This window comes from Malaya genurostris, chromosome 3 (assembly GCF_030247185.1).
Source record: "Malaya genurostris strain Urasoe2022 chromosome 3, Malgen_1.1, whole genome shotgun sequence".
Classification (NCBI taxonomy): Eukaryota; Metazoa; Arthropoda; class Insecta; order Diptera; family Culicidae; genus Malaya; species Malaya genurostris.
In genome coordinates this window covers 115171156-115194113 of record NC_080572.1, presented here as the reverse complement: position 1 = coordinate 115194113, position 22958 = coordinate 115171156, and the positions used below count along the sequence as shown (strand labels likewise).

At 35.9% G+C, this 22958-nt stretch overlaps 1 protein-coding gene across 1 annotated transcript in view; it reads left to right on the top strand.

Moving 5' to 3' along the window:
- Window positions 1-3337: 3337 nt before the first annotated feature.
- Window positions 3338-22958, top strand: part of LOC131436244 (allatotropins-like) — an 84558-nt gene continuing 64937 nt past the window's right edge. The window contains exon 1 of the mRNA XM_058604869.1: window positions 3338-4091. Coding sequence (XP_058460852.1) covers window positions 4086-4091 — 6 coding nt within the window. The 5' untranslated portion in view covers window positions 3338-4085. The remainder of the gene's footprint in view (window positions 4092-22958) is intronic.

Sequence of the window (22958 nt, the reverse complement as noted above, 5' to 3'; positions counted from 1 at the left end):
TTGGCAGGAAAACCACAAGTGGCTATCGTTAGAGCCCTCCAGCATTTAAAAGTGAATAAATCTTTTGTGTCTCGTACCATCGCTCGTTACCGTGATACTGGTAGCGTAGCCCGACGTCAAGGAAGTGGACGAAAAAAAAACAGCAACATCGGCAGAAATGGTTCGAAAAGTGAAGAAGCGAATTGAACGAAATCCGCGTCGCAGTGGCCGAAAAATGGCTCGTGAGCTGAACATATCGCAATATGCCATTCGGCAAATATTGAAAAATGAGCTTGGACTAAAGCCATTGAAGTTCCAAAAAGTGCAAGATCTTACTGATGCGCAAAAAAAAGTTAGACTCGAAAAAGCTAAAGAGTTGCTTCGCTTGGCCGAAAGTGGTGAACTGCCGAATTTGGTTTTCTCCGATGAGAAACCATTCGTTATCCAGCAGTTTGTAAACAAACAAAATGATCGTGTTTACTTGCCAGAGAGGTCAGCTGAAAATTTGCAACTTCGGTTGGCCACCAGAACTCAAAAGCCGGCCATGGTGATGGTGTGGGCCGCCATAACAGCCGATGGTCGCTCGCCGCTCGTATTCATCGACCGTGGGGTCAAAATAAATGCGCAAATCTATCGCGAAAATATTTTGGAGGGAGTTCTGAAGCCCTGGGCACGCAAACATTTCGGCCGCAGACCTTGGACATTCCAACAGGACTCAGCACCATCGCACTCAGCACGCGCCACCCAAGAATGGTTAAGAAATGAGGTTCCTCGCTTCATTTCCACCGCACAATGGCCACCAAAATCTCCGGATGCCAATCCGTTGGACTATTGTGCCTGGGGTATTTTGGAAAGCAAGGTTGGCACTAAAAAATACCAAAGTGTCGATCATCTCAAGCAAGCGCTTCGCCGAGAATGGGACAAAATACCGCAGAGCCACTTTCGGGTAGATCGTATGTGGAGAGGAACGTTAATTCAAGTACGTTACGAGCACCACAAACCGAGCCGGTGACTGCCCATGGAGTGGATGACAACGCGAATATAATTCACTCATCCGCTCTGCGTAAAGGCAGGCGTAGACTGAGCAAAAAAATGTAACCAAGCCAAAATCATACATTCTGTTTTGTGCGAAAGTGTATACTTTGCATATTTGGTCATTGAGCGAAGATCGAATTTAGTGCCAAAGATTTAGTGACGTATCCGACACATCGCACGTTTTTCGTTATAAGCTAAATTTTCTCCAAAAATGGGATTTTGCAAAGTAGCGAAAATTTCCAGAAGGAATGATTAAAGCCTTTTTACCTTTTTTATATATAAAAAAATAGGTATAGAATTCGCTCAAACTTTAGAAAATTTTTCCGAGGCCCGGAGGGCCGAATTACATATACCAATCGATTCAGCTCGACGAACTGAGCAAATGTCCGTGTGTGTATGTGTGTGTGTCTGTATGAGTGTTGTCAACTAAGAGGTCGAGATCTTAGAGATGACTGGACCGATTTCGATCAAACTAGTCGCAAATGAAAGGTTTCCCCGTCACCGCTGACCGTTTTTCTACAAACTCAGATTCATATGAAAAGTCGTATGCTCCCAAACAAGGTTCCTGAATTACGTTTGGATCCGACTTCTGGTTCCGAAACTACAGGATGATATGTGAAACGAAATTAAAATAGTGTTACTCACCGATCTAAGATTCAAATGAAATCTAGGAACCATAAAAGATTGAAATTAAACATCTTAAGATCCTATAAAACATCTCGCTTTTTTGTCAGATCCAACTTCCGGTTTAGGAGATACAAGATGATTAGTATAAAAATGTCCATTTCACATAAATTTATCTGGATTATCGGGTTTGTAGACTTGGGTAGTTGATAACCAAATAAACTTATTTCAGTTTTAGCGGTATTCAGTTTTCGATTCGAAAGGTACAGAAAATTTAATTCGCACTATGATTTCTCGAAGATGTCTATACTAATGTTTAAACAGTTTGAATCAATTGTAAACTATACAGCTTTTAGAATTTCGGTTCCGGTGTTGAATCGTTTTTCAAAGCTCAATTATTTTCTTTGAAAGGTCAAACCAAATAAACAAAAAATCAAATTAAAATACTTATGGTACCATACAAAATTGGTAAATCTTATCCGATTCCAGCTTCCGATTCTGGAATGAATTTTTAAAATTCAAACCAATATAGAAGATGACAATATTAAAAAGCTTCAAAGTTGAACTGAAAGCTATTGCAATTTATTCGTCACATTAATTTATGGCCATACGAATACATTTTCGGTTATGCTGGTTCCTGAATACCGGTTCTGGAAGTACCGTAAATAATGACGAAAAACTCTAAAGTGGAACTTACTTCGACATATCATGGAATGTTCAATCGATTATTACTTTTTTAGATTCAAATTCGATCCGATTTGCAGTTTCGACATTACAGGGTAATGAGTGAATAGAATTTAAAATTGCCGCTTGAAACGAGGGTCATTAAAATAATGCCATGAGAACTAAACCACCGAAGAATATTCATGCAAAAATACATGCGGATGATAAATAATTATTATAATTTAATTTTTAAAGATTATATGGCTTTCTATATAACAGTGGATCTTTATCCAATTTTGCCAGCGCCCATACATGATTAAATTATACACCAAAGTTATACTTGCAAAAAATCACTCTTTATAAGCAATTATTTGTGCCTTAATTGCCTCTAGAACCCCATCGACCGTGTAGTGTTTTGTTCAATCGAGTCGTCTTAGATGTGACTTTCCTACATTGCGATGATCCCCCAATTGTTGCAGCTTCCTACCTCTTAGGTTAATTTTCTCACAAGTCTTATGTTTCCTATTTAATTCTTCTGTTATTTTGCCCCTCTGCTTCTCGTATAGTATTGAAATGAAGGGTAATAAAGGTCAGAATAATAATCTGGGCTACGAACTAATCGAATGTTTTTAAGGTAGACAAGTGATAAGTGTATAACATTAAAACGTATGTATTGATCTGATTCAATTTGGTTATTCTAATTAATTATTGTGTATGTGAAAGATAGACAAATGTCACATTTTCACAAATATCCTGATAAACTTAGCTGTCATATTTATAATTCATAGCATTAGTTAGTCGTACTACAATTTTCAAATTACCTAGTAACAATGTGAGTGTTATTATTCCGTGACGTTGTGTAGCAAACCGGTATGCCGGCGCCAACAACCTGAATGCAACATCGCAGCTACCTAGTCAGGAGATGTAGTAAGGCACACAACATAAACACGCAGACGAGCTACGCAGCCGACTGCGATGAGAACGACGACGATGATGATGATGGATGGTAAGGAAATAAAAGGAACTGATCTTCTCGAGCAGCATGCACTCCTTCTTGGTAACCCCGAGGATACAGATACTACAGAAGAGCTAAGCAAACGACAGAAAGTGATCCTTAGTGACAGTGAAAAGCACTTAGTAGAATAGAGACTCTCTCTGGCCAATCTGTGTCAATTTAGCAGGTGCATCCTGCGGAAAAAATAATGCACTAAAACTAAAACAAAAAAATAATTCTCCAACATATTTTTTACAAGGCGGAGTGAGAGTGTTGCATAGTGAACTAGAGTAAAGATAACACACTGACACTATTGTTTTCCGAGTGCCCTATTCAAATTCGTGTATTTCTGTTTATACAAAGGCAGCAAAGGCAACGCTGAGAATTTTTTTCTCACAATAATCCTCCACTGAGCGGTTAATTCAAGTGCATCTTCATACGGATCCACTTAAATCTTGCTACTTGTCAGTCCTGTTGAGCCTGTCGGGTGAATAGCGACAAAAACATCCATGAAAAGTACATCGTCAGTGAATAGATTTATGACGAGGAAATTCTATGAATAAATTTGAGAATCCGCAAGATTTGTCGGATTCGGGGCGCCGTCCGAGCAACTAGCTGCAAGAGGATTCATCGTAACGCCTCTCATTGCGCTGCACATACCGTGGTGCGTAGGTGCTTCCGTTAAAGGGCAAACAAAAAAAGCGGGAGGAGCTGCAATAAATTTATCGCCGACGCTCAAGTGCAACGTGATAAAAAATACTGACAAATTTAGTGATCCATTGTGAAAGCTATGGAGGTGAGTATAGAAGTGATTTATTGTAATTTGGCTCTGTGTGCTTCAAAATTCAAACAGTTGTTAAGCGGAAATTGACAGAGGTTGTTTTGTATTTCAATCTGCACCTGAAGAATGCTACGATAATTGGAATCTGAAATTCGGGAAAAGATATGTTTGAAATCTCGTTTCAGATGCATATCCATGAAAAATATTCCCCATGGAAGCTTCTTAGAAGACTTTAGTACAATTCTAGTAGCTACTAAAAATTCCGCGTTAGTTCACATTTTGTGCGGCATAGGCTATGGCCGGGTGAGCATGTGAAATCTGCCCCAAACGGAAATCATATTGTTATACTGCATTCAAAAAAGCTTAGACTGGAGACAATTTTCTAAAATTTTAAAATCAAATTTCGAAATCAAAAATGCCTTTAAATTTACTTAAAGTACAAGTTATTTCTCCCCTCTCCGTCGTTCTCAAGTTATTATTTTGATTTTTTAATAGTTCGTGGTGCGATCTTACGCTAAATTTTCCGCCAATTTTGAGGTGAAAAACTACCAATTACCAAAATGAACTAAGTGTATGTATTATTGATACAAAGCTGTTTGGAATTTAATCAGCTTATAAATTATCAATAATATTAATTTAACTTTCATTTATATGTCAAATCTGTTGAAACAAGCATTTTGAATTACAGGGTGATGAAAGTTAAAAATGTCTAACCTTCATAAAGTTGACAACACAAAAAAGTACAGAATCTTCGAAGCAGATTGTGATTTTTTTAACTTGTGGGCCTGGTTATTTGATGGCTCTAACAACTTACTGCAACTGCGACAGTCTCGGATTCGTATACTTGAGACAAGAGTTTTACATCCGGCATTGGGAGATCCCTAAGATTGTATTTCCTCATTTAAACAATGCTTTTTTGTACCCTTGAACTTGCATCTATAGTAATTAGGATTTATCTTATTTTTTTTTTGGTTTCTTCTAATAACGGCCATCTGTCAATATTCAATTTTCTAGAAGTGATGACCATTTCTTTTTCTTTTGCTGATATGATCGAATGTCAACGCGCCGGGTGTCATCCGGAATCCTGTGAATATTGACAGATGGCCTATTGGCCGTTTTCAGAAAAACAAGGATTTTCTAGCGTATCGTAGAGTGCCCTTTTTAAAAATCAAAATACTGCAGTATCAATAGATTTATCGAACCGATTCACTGATGATGGCTTGTAGTAACCGTCGAAATACGTGAAGTATCTGTTATTCTAACGAGACATACATAGTTGAAGTGTAGTGATGCAACAGTGATCTAAAGAAAATTGGTACGTACAAAAAAAACTGCAATTCAATAAGTTAAAAAAGTTCAATTGACTACATTACTTTTATTAAAAATTGAAAGTTACAGCATTATATGGTATTACATTTCTTCTGTTCGAACGAAATCTCGAACCTCTAGATGGAACTCATAATCGTCCGCATAGTGGAATCGGACACAGAATCAGCGCATTTCGTTTATGTTGTTTTTACTGGATGTCCCTGACTCGACTCAGACCAGCCCAGTCCAGATGTCCAGTCAAGTTTGGCATATATTTCATCATCGAGCAAGCCCTTGATCTTCATCGAAACACGTACAGGAGCCTGTTTAATCTTGTATCTTGCTCTGGAAAGGATGTTTCACACTGTTTGAAAGTTGTGCATTCTGACCACATCACGAATTGAAAGACCGGGATTGGCCTTGTCGCACTTCAACACTCTATATGTACTATTTATTCTTTAAATTTCTCATGAAGTTATTTTTGAACTAGTTTGATCAAACTTGCACCAGTTATTTTCGATAGAAGTGTAAACAGAACGTATGTATGAGTATTAAATGAAGGTTTCATTCTGAAGTATTTTGGAAAAATTCGAAACGGTATATTAGTAAGTATTTTTTGGAATAATTTGCAATAGTAACAAAGGTTTCGATGATTTCAAATGACTTTTTTTATGACATTTTGTCATGATTAATACTCATCAATATATTACTGCGGAACCGGAGGTAGGATCCAGATAAAAAACGAAACGCAAAAACAAGTATGTAATAATTAACTTCATAAGCAAAAATAAGATGAACCGATTCTGTTCTAACCCCTGGGGTTGACAGTTCATTGCAAAAGTGGCAACTTTACGCCCTGCAGTACTAAATAATTGATGATTGATTTCGCTACATATAATGAACGTTTTACTCAAGAAGTGGAATGGATATATAGATATCAAGATATAGGTATGTTTCAAGAATCCGTTAAGAATTTCAAGTCGAAAATTTTGTGTCCGATTAAGCCCCACTTTTAGTCCCGCACAGTATATTCATTTTCAGTACGAAATGAACATTTGAAAGCACTAACCAGACCGTCATTACAATGGACAGAAATCAAATATACCCAAAAATCGGAATTATTTATTTTTTTTGTGGTTTAAAAAAAATCAGGTCGGGTACAGGTAAAGGTTCAGGTTTGAATTTAAGAAACTGCATACTCGACCGCCTCTATCAAGCAACTTACGAAGCTTGGTAATATCAGTTTAAGAAGTTTCGGAAACAGATTGTTCACCCATCAAACTGCGAGAAAGTTCGCTTGGAATTTGTTCTGTAAAAAAAATTGAGAAAATTCACCAAGAACTAATTCAGTACTTTCAATCTTGTAAATATTCCACGTGTACATCAAAGCAGCGAGAAAATAAATTTGCAGCTATGGTTGTTTTGGGTATCTACCATTCACCAAGAAGAAGTGCCAAATTCGTAGACTGTTTAGTTTTGAAAAGATTTACAATATTCTTTCTAAAAACTCATCGTAATATTGAAAGAGAGTGTCGTCGTATTTGATTAAGTCTGTAGCAGTGCCGTAGTGAGAGTGGGGCGAATGAGGCGACTGCCAACATCCAGGGGGCACCAAAACATGATGGAATTGGTAAAAATTTGTTGTACAAATAATTTACGAAAACATTAATTTCTTGCGGTTTTTTTTCGGCAAAACTATTTGAATTAGATTATGTTTTAGGTTAATATTATACTGCTACAAAAATCCGATGAGATATCGCCGTAATCATTATCCTTCATATATATGAAGATGCAATTATATCGTCAATTAGAATACATAACCACCATTCAGCGCCGACCGTAACAAATATTTTTTATGACCAAGAGACGCTCTCTTCTCGATTGTGGACGTACACTTGGACTTACCAAAGAGCAAATTCTCAGAAAGTAAACCCGCGAACGTTTTAAAGAGAAAAAAATTAATTTTCTCAAAACCGTTGGGAAGATTCCCCTTCCACTCTGAAAGGGATTACAATTCCCGAAAATTAGCTTTTGGGAGATCCAAATTTAAATAAATGTGAAAGTGCGTAGATATTTGTACTACTATTTACTCAACTGATTCGCGCGTTTCGACGAAGGACTACTCTTTGAATTCTTTATGGGAATGCGAATTCAAAATGCGATAAAAAACAGTGGTCAGGTCGCATCGATTCGAATAGATATAACTATATTTGAGACAGTTGGTAGTCGAACTTTAATAAAAACGAACAATGTTTAATTTTCCATGTTTACCAAGCCGTACTCATAGCTTCCCCTAACAGAGACGACAATTTCGGTTCCATTAAATCTCTTTGCATTTCGCATAAAACTAGAATCTCCTTGTCTGTACAAAACAAAGCAAAGTCATGGTGTTACACTCTTTCTGTAGAATTTGGCCTTTCTATTTCAACACACTTCGCAGTCGATTCTTAGCGTTCAGGTCCTTCAAGGTCGGGGCTCAAACATACAACTACTGGTTTGTAAGACCAGTGCCCTATGCATTGAACCGCCAACCCTTGTCCGCACTAGGACTTGAATTTATGATTGACTTATGTTGATACAACACCTCTTATCACCAACATAAACAAACTACCGATACTTTTCAGGAAATTCAAAGTTCTGAAAAAGCACTGAAAATACATTTAACCTCGATACTAATAAGAATATGAGGAACACAAAATGTAACAGCTTCCTAAATGTTCAAAACAGAAACTAACAGTGATTTTGACAATACCTTATGATAAAAAAAGAACCGGAATTTTATTAAAAAACGCAAAATTTCAATTCTTAATAAATTTCTTTATTATCGCCTTCAAAGTACTCTCCTCCTGCGGCAATACATGCATGCCAACGCTTGATCCAATTTTCCATACAAGTTTTATAGGCCGCCGAAGGTATGGCCTTTAGTTCACGCAGCGAATTCTTTTTTATGGTCTCTATGGTCTCAAAACGCGTTCCCCGCAATGGCAATTTGAGTCTGGGGAAGAGGAAAAAGTCACACGGGGCCATATCTGGAGATTACGGTGCTTGGTTGATGATATTGGTTGAGTTTTTGGCCAAAAACTGCGACAGAACCAACTCTGTGTGAGCCGGCGTTTTTGAATGTAATTCAGCGTTTTGGCACCAGCCGAGAAGCGACGCGTTTCAAATCCAAAACATCAGTTAAAATGTGTTCGGCTGATCCATAAGAGATGCCCAATAACACAGCAATCTCTCTAATCGGTACAGAACGATTTTGCAACACGATTTGCTTCGCCGATTCAATGTTTTCTTCAGTAACAGATGTTGTTGGGCGGCCAGGGATCTCATCATGATCCAAGCTTGTACGACCACCTTTGAAGCGTTTATACCACTCGTATGCCTGTGTTTTTCCTAGACACGATTCACCAAAGGCCTTTTCTAACGTTTCGGAACACTTAAATCCATTTGCAACACAAAATTTGATGCACGCACGTTGTTCTAACTTTTCATCCATTATAAAAAATTTTCAATTGCTTTGTATAGACGCCAAACAAAAACTAATCGTACGATATGCGTTAAAATTTGACAGAATGTGTATAAAAGTGTTGCCAACGTTGAGAGAATAAAAGTTTACCGATTGGACAAGCGCGGGAATTTTAAAATGAAAATTCCGGTTCTTTTTTGATCATAAGGTAGTTGTGTAGTCCTACGTCGACAATTCGAACAACCCAAAGGACTATTCCTTGTAGTGTTTCATGCTATGTACATTCGGGTGCCAATATTTTGGAGTCATCTCTAATTTCGTAAAGCGGTAGTGCTCAAAAGTGGAAGCACCTCAAAAAATTCCTATGCGAAAGTTAAGCTAAATCGGATAAATTCGAGTGTCATCTCGAAAAATTTATTTTAGAAGAAAAATCGACTCTGGAAATTTGGAAATTTTCGAGATCCTAAATTTTTTTTGATGTCAAATATTTTAAAATTGCTTTAAATGTCGAGATATGACCAGGTCTCGACATTTCATGCAATTCTAAGACATTTGGATTAAAAATAATCGATTTTGGAATTCCATGATCGATTTTTTACCAAAAAAAAATTTTTTGAGATGACAATAGATCTCGATGTTTAAGACAATTCTAAGACATTTGCCATAAAAAAGTATTTCGCTTTCGGAAATCTCATGTTTCATTGTCGATTTTTCTAAACTATTTTCGAGATGACACTAGATCTCTATGTTTCATGCAACTCATGACAGCTATCATCAATTCCTCTTTTCACATTTGATATAATAGGTTTTAAGTCGTATTGAAGCTTTCATAAAACCTTTTGCATGGTCTAACAACTTAGCAAGAACAACTCACCAAAAATAAAATAACTAGAACGGGGATTAAACATTTAAACATTGTTATTTCAATTCACTCACAAAACTACTTTCGTGTTAATGTGTGGTTTAAAGTATATCTGTGACACATTTGCTGTGGGTTATAGGATTTATTACATTTTAGGTTAAGTGTAATTTGCATTAAGGAAAATTTCATGTTCACCATTTTGATGTTCTATAGTTGCATTTATTGCCATTTTCAGATTTCAGAATACAAATAAGGAGGATTGGAGGAGTAATTTTAATGTTACCGTAAAGCAGGTTTTAAAACTTTATTGAATTTTTCATCATTTCGAATTAGGTTAAAGCAGATAAAAAATTCATATGCAAAAAATTTGAGCCTAATCGGATAAAAGTAGTGCTGGTTCTTCATTTTGATTTATAAACATTTTGAAGAACTGTTCACTTGGCTGTTTCAGTAGACTTTTTACAGTTTTAATGCGGGACTCACTCAAGAGAGCTACATGTATTTACTAAAATATTTACTACAATAACCCTACAGAAAAATGAAATAATGTATGTTTATGGTGTTTGTTAAAAAATTGACGGGGGCGACTATTTCGATTCTGGTCTGTAGTTACTTTGATTAAAAGTACATCTTAAACTTAAATAAATCTTAATAATTTCATTGAGCAATCTTTGTTGTTAAATTATACTAGCATCGAGAACCCTATGAAACAATGGCAGCTACAGTGGAAGAATTTGGTATTGTCTATCTGTGTGACGAATTTCAACTGATAGTGTTAACTCAAGTTCGCTTTCACGTGCGATGTGAATAAGGTTCCCTCGCAAAATAATGAATGATTCAATTTCCTCGAAATACATGAACAGGTGGTGTGCAAAGTTTGGTGTGTTATACGTTGATGGGACATATGTTAACTATGCAATCTACGTGCCGCATTCGAAAGTGAGCTGTAGACCTAGTGTGGAAGGACATTCAATTCGGAGGTGTGATTGAAAATGAATGGAAAATGACCCAACAACTATGTTGCAACATCTCGTTGCACTGAAATTAAAAACCGCAGCTGAACGAGCACAGTAGGGCATGAATGGAGACTTTTTTTTCTCAATTTTGGATAGTCGCTCACGGTTTTCAGCTGCTATAATACTTTTTAGCTTTCCCGCGAATGTGATTAATCATCATGTGCTAATAACATAAATCGAATAGTGACTACACTAAGGACATCGAAAATGATCGTTTATTGTTCTTTTCAATTTGGCTGAGCATGAAATCGATAAGTACTACTCACTCATAAATTCAATAAGAGTTGAGAAAAGAGGAGGTAAATAAGCTACAGGACTCGTAAAGACGACATTTTGCTTTAAGACCAGCGCCATATACTTTGAACCGACGACCCGGGTAAGTCCCATAATGTTTCGGAAGAGTTAAATACATTTATAGATTTTATATATTCAAAGGTATATTTACCAAACGTGGATTACCTCCTGAAAAGTTAATCACAATAGGCGTGTGCGACGGACTCAAAACTTATTCTCCATTTTTAAAGTTTAAGACTAGAAAAAATTTTGCTAATTTTATTGTAGACAACATTTCAACTACTGTAATCTTCATAACTGTAACTAGTGTTGTTCGAAGTGGAACATTCAAGCTGGCTCAAGATTTTTCAATATTATATACAAATCAAACATATGATCAACCAGATTATGTGTTTCGATTGTATATCAAATTGATAAACTGGATGTGCTTGTGTCGTGTGATAGATTGAAACGGTTTCTGTTTATTTCGAAGGTCTTTATTTTGTACGTAGTTTTTGCGGTTCAATTTCTATGTTGTACGACTTCGGTTGTATCCCGGGTTGGCCGTTCAATGCATAGGGCTCTGGTCTTACAAACCAGTTGTCATATGTTCGAGCCCCGACCTGGAAGGATTCGTAGTGTCAGTAGAAAAGTAGCACCAGCCATGCAATGGTTCTGTACACTCTGAATCGGTTGCGAAGTCTGTTGTAACAGAAGGTCATATTCCACTACAGGAATGTAATACCAAGGCTTTGCTTTACGACTTCGGTTGCTCGCGGCACCGTTTTTTATTCTTACACAAAAATTTATATCAAAGTGCTTAGTCGATACTTAAATTAACAATAAACAACATATTGTTTCATTATCGCATCGTTTGCTTAGAGCGAATCCTATATCTATCGCGACCACTAAGGAAGAGTCTGACAAGTCGTCATTCTTCAGTAAAGTAGATGAAGCATCAATATTCCTTTTCTTCCATTTTTTCTGAACAATGAAAATTGGATAGAAACCAGCTCGGCAATTGAGTTGATTATAGAGTGTTCGAAAAAGTAATTTTTCATGACCCGTCAAAAAGTCAGTTCGGTAGTTTCAATAAAATAAATGATTGAATAAACCATAATTTTGATATTTACTTTGACATTGCAATTCAATACATTGACATAATTAAGGCTAAATAAATTGCTCTTACCAAAAATTAGTTATTTATAGTTATTTCTAAATCTGGCAGCTTACACCAAATTCATCATACATAAATTCATTGCGGCTAACACGTTACTAAAAATACCCTTTAACAACAATAAGGAATTTCGAACACGTTTTATTCTAAACACGATTATTTAAAACTGCTGCTATGATATCTCGAAAGCTATTCGACTGATTCTGCTCAAAGTTATCTAGCTTTTATACTACATGTGTAACTTCAAACTGAACTAAAAGAATTATAATTGTTTCGGGAGCTTTTGAGAAAATATATAAGCCCAAAAAAGAGGAAAATTGACAAAACAACTCGTAAAAATATTTTTTGATTGAATTTTATGGTTTGAAACTTTCCAAAACAATTATTTTCTTCTTTTTCTTTATTTCTGTTCCAAACATAGTATCAAGTACCAAAATGATGTAAGGTTTTTTTGATTTCCAATAAACAGAACAGTCGGAACCAGTACAACAGTGGAAACCTCTTCTTTTATAGGGGTAGATGGGGTAAAATGTACCCCCTAAGGAAATGTAGCTATATCTTAACTCTAGAGAATAACTCGGAAGAGTTTCATGCTTAACTATCTTTTGTAATCATTATTTCTCAAAATTACGTACAAATACTTACTGAATGCATTGAAAAATACATAAAATATCTTATTTTCCAAAACCCTTAAAAAATGTCTATTGAAATATATGCGGGGCATGACGCCTGATCGTGGAAAACATGAAAAATATACATTTTAAATTACGCGAAATGATGATTATCTGAACATAGAGGCAGGATGATCTTAAACAACGAATAAACATCCATCAAAACAACGGATTAAAGTTCATGACAACCACGGGGCAATATGCACCCTCATAAAGCTTCTTCTTCTTATTTAAAGGAAGCTTTAGACTTTTCTTTGACGAAATATTTGCCAGGTGGGAGATTGTTCACTATTATTCATTAAGTTGATAACTTATGGATAATTTTTGTTAGCGAATTCTTGAGCTTTTTGCCTCACACAATTCGGGTCGTTTTGCCTGGTTACATAATTAAAATCGTCTTCCTCACCCTAGAAAGTTACTATGGAACGAACATAAAAAAATACTTATAACAGAGACATGATTCGTTTTTTCTAAATTTTCCAAATATGATTGAATCATCGCTACCAAAATTTTATAGTAATCTGTTGTTATGGCGGACTTTCAGTTTCATTAAAATTTCAGTGAAAAAAATTGGTAACTTTTGAGAAAAGCAAAAGGTGCGTTATGCCTCGAGGGTGCTTGTTACTTATTGATGATTACACTGACAATTGAATTGTAATTACCCAAGTAGCAAATGTAACTTATTGAAATTTCAAGATGTTCTACAATTACTTTAAAATTATGTTAGATATGTTCAGAAAGGTTTTTAAATATATTAAAATTGGTTGTGGAACTTATCACTGTAAAGCGTATCACAAAAGTCAGACCTTCTAAGATGAATGACTATACTGTATTGTTGTTTAATTCAACTAGAAGATTTAAACTGATCAAAATAAAACAAAACGTAGTGCATTTCTTTCCGAAATATTAACATATTAATGATTCCTGTTATTTAGATAATCACGTTGCGTGAGCCATTTCCTACTCAACTCACTGTTACCATTGATGCCATATTAGAAAATATTCAAGAAAGAATCATTTAGAGATCTTTCAGGTTCAATAAAGGATTACTTTGATCTAAATCGTCTGTAAATTTTGAGAATGTTTGAATATACGTATTTCAAACACCATTCCGATCATCCTCATTGAAAATAATAGACTGTTCTTTTCACAGAAATTGGTGTACAATCATCAAAACACGTTAATTCAAAGGCGCTTGAAAATTTCGGGCGTACGAATACCATAAAAATGCAGTTCGGTGTAGATTTTTGTCGGAAATATGATCAGCAATTTATGATAAAATTCTCAGTAGTATAAAATATCCACAAATAACAAAAAGATATAGTTTTCTAAAACGTTTGGTTTCAACTAGAGTTAAAGAGAAAAACTTATTTCTCATGCTCGGACGACAATTTTTTTTTATTTTGAGCGACAGTGCATTTTCGGGTTACTAACTGGGTAGGTATAAAATTGGCTGCAAAGTCTGCAGAAACAGAAGGTCAAATTCCACAAAAGGGAATGTAATATCAAGGTTTTGTTAAACAATTTACACAATATATCAACTTATGAGACTGATTTTAGATATTCAGAAGTGAGAAGTTTTATTTGTATTTGGGACATCCACTTATGTCTCCGACATTACCCATCCACTTTTTATTTACAAAAACACAATAGATTAATTCTGCAATATGTAGCATTATCATTTTTCATGTAAAGATTACTTTACAAGATCCATGTTTGTGTTAGGAGCAGGTATATTGGAAATTCAATGTGGAACTTATTCACTAGAAATTAAGTTTGTGAGATCGACGCATGAGTTTTTGCATTAGTTGCACAATCGTTGTGAATTCTCACAATAAGTGAATTCGTAATAACGGAAAAACTTAAAGATATGCTGCACAACACAGAAAAAGTGCGCTTTTTCTATAACACAACAGTTATTAGAATAGTAATATAAACTAACTTAATAAACTGCACAATCAGTAGATAAATACAGGACAGCAACTTATCATGCTACTTGGGTAACTTCTAATAATACGGAACCCACTCATATCACACTTCACCAAATTCTTCAGAAACTCAATATTACAGACCCAAAATGTACTTACCCTTATGCTTTCCCTATAATGCTAAACAATATGAAAATTTTGGTTAAAATTCTCAAAAGCCAAAAATTTCCTATGACTAAAACGTACAGAATTTAGTGACTGCCCTCCTTATATGAAAAAATCTGAGATCTGTGATATACAGGGTGGCCCATTTAAAGTGGAAGCATCGGGCAACTCAATATCTTTTGACAGATTTTCTGTCGCACTGCTCTGCAAAATTTAATCAATAAATCTTCCATATAGTAGAAAAATAATCAAATCAGTTCATTCTGCTTAGAATTGAAATTCAAGAAAAGCTAAATTCTTAGTCAAAAGCTCTTCCGTTTTTCTTGAAACTGGTCGAGAAAAATTATTTCAGTTTCAGCTTACCCAGTAAATCCGAACATCGGACGCATCGTGCACGAGAGCTTTTGATTGCGTTTAGAGCTTACATAGTGTATCGGTAGAACAAAAGAGTGAAGATATACCAAAGCAGAGAGCGGATGTCTGATACTCAGGAGAGATGCGATATATCAGGGTTTGGATTTCCAATCCTGAACATAGGGCAAGAGTTTTTCTGGCCCTAAAGAGGCGAACGACCATAAGGGTAAAGCCTCTATGATCAAAACAAAACAGTGTTTAACACTCCTTCACACACAATCGGGGAGACGGCGGCTCGAAAATGCGAAATTGTTTGATATTCCTTCTCTCTATTTCTCTAGCGATACATAATGTAAAAATAAAGCTTTCTTAGGTCGACGCGGTTGATGCAAATGGTGCAGAATTGTCCGATGCCGGGCCGATCGTAGCGCTTCGATATCGTGCTCAATCGGACCGATAATCGGGCCGATGATCGGACCGATGCGGGTCGACAAAATCCACCGGGCACTAACACATTTCATTATCAACGAACACATTACTAAACATATTTTCTCTTGCAGAAATTATTGCGGAATAAAGATTTATGCACCTTCTATTAGTAATCCCGCAAAATAGGAACCTTCAATTCAGAAAGTTTAGCGCACGTGAATTAAAATCTACATTATACATTTAAACTCAATCGCTCAAGCCACTGTGATAAACTGGTTGCACTGCCTATATAAACACATAGATCTATCTAAAAGCAAAGCCTTGGTATTACATTCCTGTAGTGGAATTTGAACTTCTGTTTCAACAGACTTCGCAGCCGATTCAGAGTGTACAGAACCAGTGCATGGCTAGTGCTACGAATCTAAGAATCCTTCCAGGTCGGGGCTCGAACATACGACAACTGGTTTGTAAGACCAGCGCCCTATGCATTGAACCGCCAACCCGGGACGTAGATCTATCTACGTAGCAAATAAAATGTACGTAATACACAAATTTTCAACACTAAATCAGGTGTTTCGCAAGATAGTAACTTAGAACCCTTATTATTTATATTATTTTCCAACGATGTTGCATTGCTTTTGGGATATGATTGTAAATTAATCTGTATCTCGTGTATGATTGTAAATTAATCTGTATCGCAGTGTTGCAAGATTTGCAAATAACGTTCGCAGATTGGTGCAAGGAGAATAAACTAACTATTTATGTAGCCAAATGTCAAGTTTTCACATTCCATCAGATTTAAAGCCCTATTATATTTGATTGTAGTATTGATGGAACAATTTTGTCTAAAGTGAATACCTGATATTGGAGGATAACTAAATGCTAAACTGACAGTCGATGGCCAGCGGTCGCAAGTTATTTCAAAAACTTCACACCATGCTTTATATTGTTTGTCGTCCACCAGATTCTTGCAAACGCTTCAGTAATTTTGTGTCCGCAACACATAACATGGAGTCGTGGACTAGATCGTGTTCAGAAACGCTTTGTTCGCATTGCATTACAAGTCTGCCGTAGATGAAACCTGTAAACTTGCTACCATATTCCAGCATATGACAATTATTGGGAATCGTTACATTACAATGCCGAAAAGAATTCAACAAGCATTGACTATTTCGAAATTGATCAACGGGAAGATTGATTATCCAGAACTACGCTGCAAAATTAACTTTCGAGTACGAAACAGATCATTGTGAAATACGATTCTTCTTCAAAACGGATTTCACAAGACTATATTTGGAAGTAACGAACCTATAACTGCGTGCACAAAAGCTTTTACTTATGTTGATGAAACTTTTGGGTTTTAGTCAATATCTGACAATGAATGAAATGTGGATCCATATGCATTCATTCACTCTGGACTCAAAACGATTATCATTTGAGTGGACTGCAGCCGGTGAACCATGTCCGAAGCATTGAAAAGTACAACAATCAGCTGAAAAGGTTCAACCTTCAGTATTTTAGGATGCTCATGGTATAATCTTCATCGACTATCTTGAGAAATGACAAGCAACCAATAGCGAATACTACATAGCGTTTTTAGATCGTTTGAATGCGAAGAAAAAACCACTGTTTCACCAAGATAATGTATCAGGAATCAGTAGACTAATTGGCTCAAGTGGCACGTTCTCCTAGTTATTTGGAGATAATGTACCGATTCACAAGTCGATAGCAAAGATGGTTAGATTGAACGAATTACACTATCGTCTAGTCCATATCTGACCCTCGGTGACTATTGGCTATTCACTCAACCCAAATGTAGAAGAAATTGCAGAATGTGAAGCCTATTTTGAGACAAAAGATAAATTTTTCTACAAGCACAGCATCGAGAAATTAGAGAAGCATTGGAAAGATTGTATTGCTCTCTATATTGTTAGTCACACTACACTTCTATGTCAACATCTGTTCACTGCCTTCACTCACTGTGCTCTTCTGCCTATCCAGTACTAGTCCACACAGCTTACACACTCACCTTATTATACTCAAACTCATTGTTTTTTTTATTAAATAAATATTTATTAGAATATGAGTTAAAATTAAAATATGAAGATTTAAATTGGGTGTTCAGCCACAAGTGGTGACTTTTCAGACCTATTATATACATATCACCATGAAGACATCATTTGCTTCCGCAATTCTGTGATTTTTGTGTAGGGAAAATTGTAAACCTACTTGAATTATGTAATGTGTAAAAGGAATCTATATACTAACTTACTAACTAATACAGAGATCGAATCGATTCAATTGAATATTGCATCGATTTTTTGTCGGAGTTTGCTTATAATATTATGTGACATTATATCTAATGGTTCTATATTTGTGAGTCTGTGTAACTCATTTGTACCAAACTAGGGGGACGCTTCAAAATCATTTTCAGAATTTCATTCAGCGTTTTTTTCCTGGTCAAACTCATTGTTGCTAACACGGATACCACATGTACCAAACAACATATAAAGACAACGTAATCATTTTAGTTGTGCTTGACTCGTACCGAAATTTGGAAAGTATTATTTTTGTCAGTTTCAAGATAATTTTTTGCAAAAAAATAAGTTTCTTGGAAAAAATCAATGTTTGTTTTGCTGATTATCGTAAACTCTATGAACATTTCAAACCCTTTCGAACCTTAACTTATATGTGTCAGTCTAAGTTTTCATGAATTTTTAATGTTGTTTATATAACGGATGATTGATGCAATAGCAATAACAGCATGTAGCCGTTCTCATAATTTTCAATGTTTGATTTCTAATTGATTCATTTATTAATCAATTTGTTCGAACAGTTTTCCACATCACCCAATCGAAGCTCGCTTTCGTTCAGAGTTTACAAATTATGTCAGAGAGTAAATTATTATGCAATAGATTTTTTCGCTTCTCAGTCACCTTTGACTTTGCAATTTTCTTCCTCCAGGAAGCCACTTCTAAGGCGGCGAAAGTGCTGGATTACTATAGAACAACCAAGCAAAGAACAAATCATTTCCATTTTCAGTTTTTTGCTTGTTTCCTTTTCTAGCGGTGCAGTGGTAAGATGAAAATAAGAAAAGAATAGAAAAGAGTGAAAATTGTCCTTTCTTCGAGATAATTACTGCGATTTGTGCCTTTGGGGCAACACTTTGTATCGAAGTAGAACTGCTGTACTGACTATTATTTGCTACGTTAAGTACAACGGAAACATGTGTGAGATATGCTTAAGTATATATTCAGAAAAGATAAGAATTTAATATTTATACATAAACTTACACTTTTTTCTCTCAATATTTGTGAACCCTACGATATTATATTCATTCCTTTCCGTGCCGAGGGATGTTCGTTATGATTTGGGTAGAGAAAAAAATTTTCAGTAATACTTGTATGAATGTAATATTTTGATAGTAAAGCTAGAAATTTGCATGCCAATATTTGATTGAATTGCTTACCAACAAGCACCCAGTCAGGTTCCGTGAATAATAAATGTAGGAAAAAGATTAGAACCAGTTTGACTATTTCACTATAAACCTACTTAATCATAAGATATGTGATATTAGGACGAAATCGTCTAGTTGCCGCGATAAACAAATTAAAATTAAGAAGATTTATCCCAGGAAACATTTTCCCTAGATAACTACGTTATTCTGCTGACTCATATGCTGCTGGATTGCGTATTTTAGTCCTCATAGCATGTTTAGAGATAAACAAAATGAGTTTTCTCGTTCATCAGTCAGACCAGCCGCCACGACTGCTCGAACATATCGATAGAATCCTTTTGCTGATACATGCAAATATACTGCATATATGCGAGCGTATATTTCCCCCGCATTTGTTTGGTTCATTGAAACGTGAAGTGACGTCTCTGTTCTTATAATTGCAAACTGAAAGCATAATGCAATGTTGCATGATGTTATTGGATGCTCATATTTTCCGAAGAGTTTATCTAAAAATTCAAGACACACGCTTTTGACACCAAATATTTTTTCTTCTATTTATAGATTCGCGTGCTTCCAACAGCTTCGCTTTTGCATTGATTGACCAATCAGAGCGATGCTTTCCCTTTGATATATCGTGTACTCCTTTTCAAAACCGTCGTCTATGGTAGGAAAATCCGACAAAGTGAATCATTTTGATTGACTAATTGCTTTCACTTTTGTAGTGAGTACGTCTTACTTTACTATGGGCGCCGTTTTAAAAATTCGAGATTGGATCCCCAGAGTTGCGGTTATCAGAATACGACTATGTAAACCAAAAACAACAACGTTATAATTAACGAAATTATCCAGTAGTACAGTTAAGAAATACTCTCGGCATTTTAGAGCTAAGGCAGCACTAACTAAATGAAAAATATTTGATTCAATTTTCAACAATGTGAGATAACCATAAATATCTTAAAAATTAGGTGTATAAAAACTTGTGGAAATAATGAGAAAAACTCATCGCGCTTGGTGGTATTTTCGCTCTCGGACGACGGGTTTGAGGTAGTCAGACAAATATCAGTCCCGATGTTCAACAGGACGGTATTCATTCCGAGTCAGGAATTCAACTTAAGGATTCTGGAACAAAATTCAAGATATGAATTTCAGATCCTGGCACAAACTTTAGATCTCGACTCCAAATCTGACTTCTGAATAAGAATTCAATTTCTGTACTGGTATTCAGAAGGGCCACATCATAGCATTCTCTACGATATTAAACACTGTTCGGAGCATTTTTATCGAACGCGAAGTTGCCTTTATTCGTACTCGTTTGGTGCGAATTTCGTACTGCGAAAAGTGCTCAAAGCTAATCAATTTATTCTAGATTTGCACTAAACAGTAGAATTTATCTCCGATTTGCAAAGAACCAAGTTTTATAGTGCTTTAGATAACCATTAGAGCCATTAGAAAGGCGTTAGGTACAACAGGATATATTTAAGAACAAAAACTTATCACTCTTTCAGAGGGTAAATTTTGGAAAAGCGCCTCATAGTCGTATTCACGACAAAACTTGGCCCTCATCTCAACTAGGAACGCAACCAATTAGTATGGTAGTGGCTGGTATTAGTATGGTAGTGAAGGAAAGAACCTTTGAAATAAACCCATCGGACATGTCCACACAATCAAACCATTTAAACTCAACCAACTAGGTCTTTGGCAAGAATTAGTGTTCGTCCATTAATCTCTTGCCACACACAAGTGCCAACTCAGGACGAATAATCCAATTTGCTTGTGAACGTCACTAAATCTGATTATCTTATTTTTGTTTTTATTTTCGTAAACGTGATTTTCACTGATACTGATTTCACATGACAAAAAATCAGTTGTGAAAAGTTCACGAGCAAACATTCTGTTCGATGATATTTAAGAAAAAAGTTCGCGTATCGAATATATTTGATACGATTCTTGAACAAAAGATTTTTGGGAATTTCTCAGTTGCGAATTTATTCTGAAGAGATTTTTTTATTGATGAATATAATAATTAAATCTTGCACGAATCACTTCGGTGTCAAATTGAAGCGTCTTTGACTCATCAGTGCGTAGCAGCTTATGTTGAGACGAAACGTAAAATAACTTTGAAAATTTGCATAAATTTAGGGGTTAAAAAAAGCTTTTTTCCCCATTTCAAATTATCAGAATCTGTACGGCTAGATAGCCGAAATGTGTTTCGTCCGAGACATCAGTTTGTACCTCATACTTCAGATGTATTCAGATGTAAAACGTTGACAACAATCAGATAGCTGAGAGAAAAAAGTACGGGTATGTAATGTCAGAGACATAACTGGATTTCGTGAATACGAATAAAACTGACACTCTTTCTTTACACTTCCGAATATCAATTAGTTGATCGATTGCGTGAATTGTGCAAGCTTTCCTCTTTTTCACTGCTACTACATTGAACGTTCTGACACACAATTAAATATTACGAAATAACCAGTATAGTTCTTCGTTTCGGATTTAAATATTTCAGAGAAAAAAGTTATCAAAATGCCGTACGAGATAAATTTCTGGCATTCAGAAGGGCCAAATTGTGTAATTCTCTAAGATATTAAACGCACGGTTGCGAATTTTGCACTGCGAAAATTGCACAAAGCTAAATCAAATTATCATGAAAACTGGCTCTGTGACCTGAGCCTTTGACGCTTTACACCACGCAAAGGGTCTACTTCCATTGCCGACTGCTCCTCCTGACGACCGAAGTCCAAATAAGAGGGCGACCTGGACGTTTCACGCTTTATACTTGGTTTGTTCTTACTGATGTTGGTGGGAGAACCTCACATCGACATCCAGTTTCGTCTGTAGCAATAGAAGAAATTAACAGTTTTTAATCAAACCTTTTATACATGTTCGGATCTGATATGTGCCTGACTACCTCAAAACCGTCGTCCGGGTGCGAAAAAGGCAAGCAAGCGTGATGATTTTTTTCCAAAAGTTTAAGAAAACTTTGTTTTTCAGTTATTTATGTTGTTGAAAATTTAATCACAAATTCCTGATCATATTTCCGATAGCTTGTAGAATAAATTATGTTGTTGGGTTAAGTACATCAAGAAATATCCGCGATAAACTTCTGCCCATTGTTGTACAGGGAAAATTTTGAAAAGGCGCCCCATAGTAAAGTAAGTCGTATTCACGACAAAAAGCAGAAATCCATTGGATCTATTTTTGGTTGAGTTTTTTTCAGCAGGATTCCACACAGCATGTAGGCTGGTCCTGTCCAGAGAAAGATAATAGCCCCTTAAAACAAATAACTGTGCACATAATTACTCGCCAATGTAATATCTCCTATGTTACTCATTCCCGCCGAAATTTTTCCTATAATTTATCACGATTCGACAATTTTGCATCTCATCATTGAATTTTCGGTATAACAAGAGCTATTCTAGTTTGATTGCTCGGCAACAAGTTGGAATCGTTGGCTTCGTTTCGAAACATCTCTCCTATCATGGCTCTTCGTTCCTTCTCTGGAATTGAAGGCAACCGCAAACGTTTTCACTCTTGTGCCACAAGAACGCAATAAAGCTCAACCTGTTGCATGTTGCATGTTTATCGGGGTAATGTTCGACAAGACAAACACATATGAACATGCTGGCGATCTAAATAAAAATTGAGGAAGATGTGTAGGCTAGCTGTACTCAATATCGTTGCAGTGTGGCTTTTACATAAATGAATACACTCAGTATTCGGGTGAACCCGATGTTTTCTCTCATGTCATACAATTTTTGAGGATAGTGGGTCTG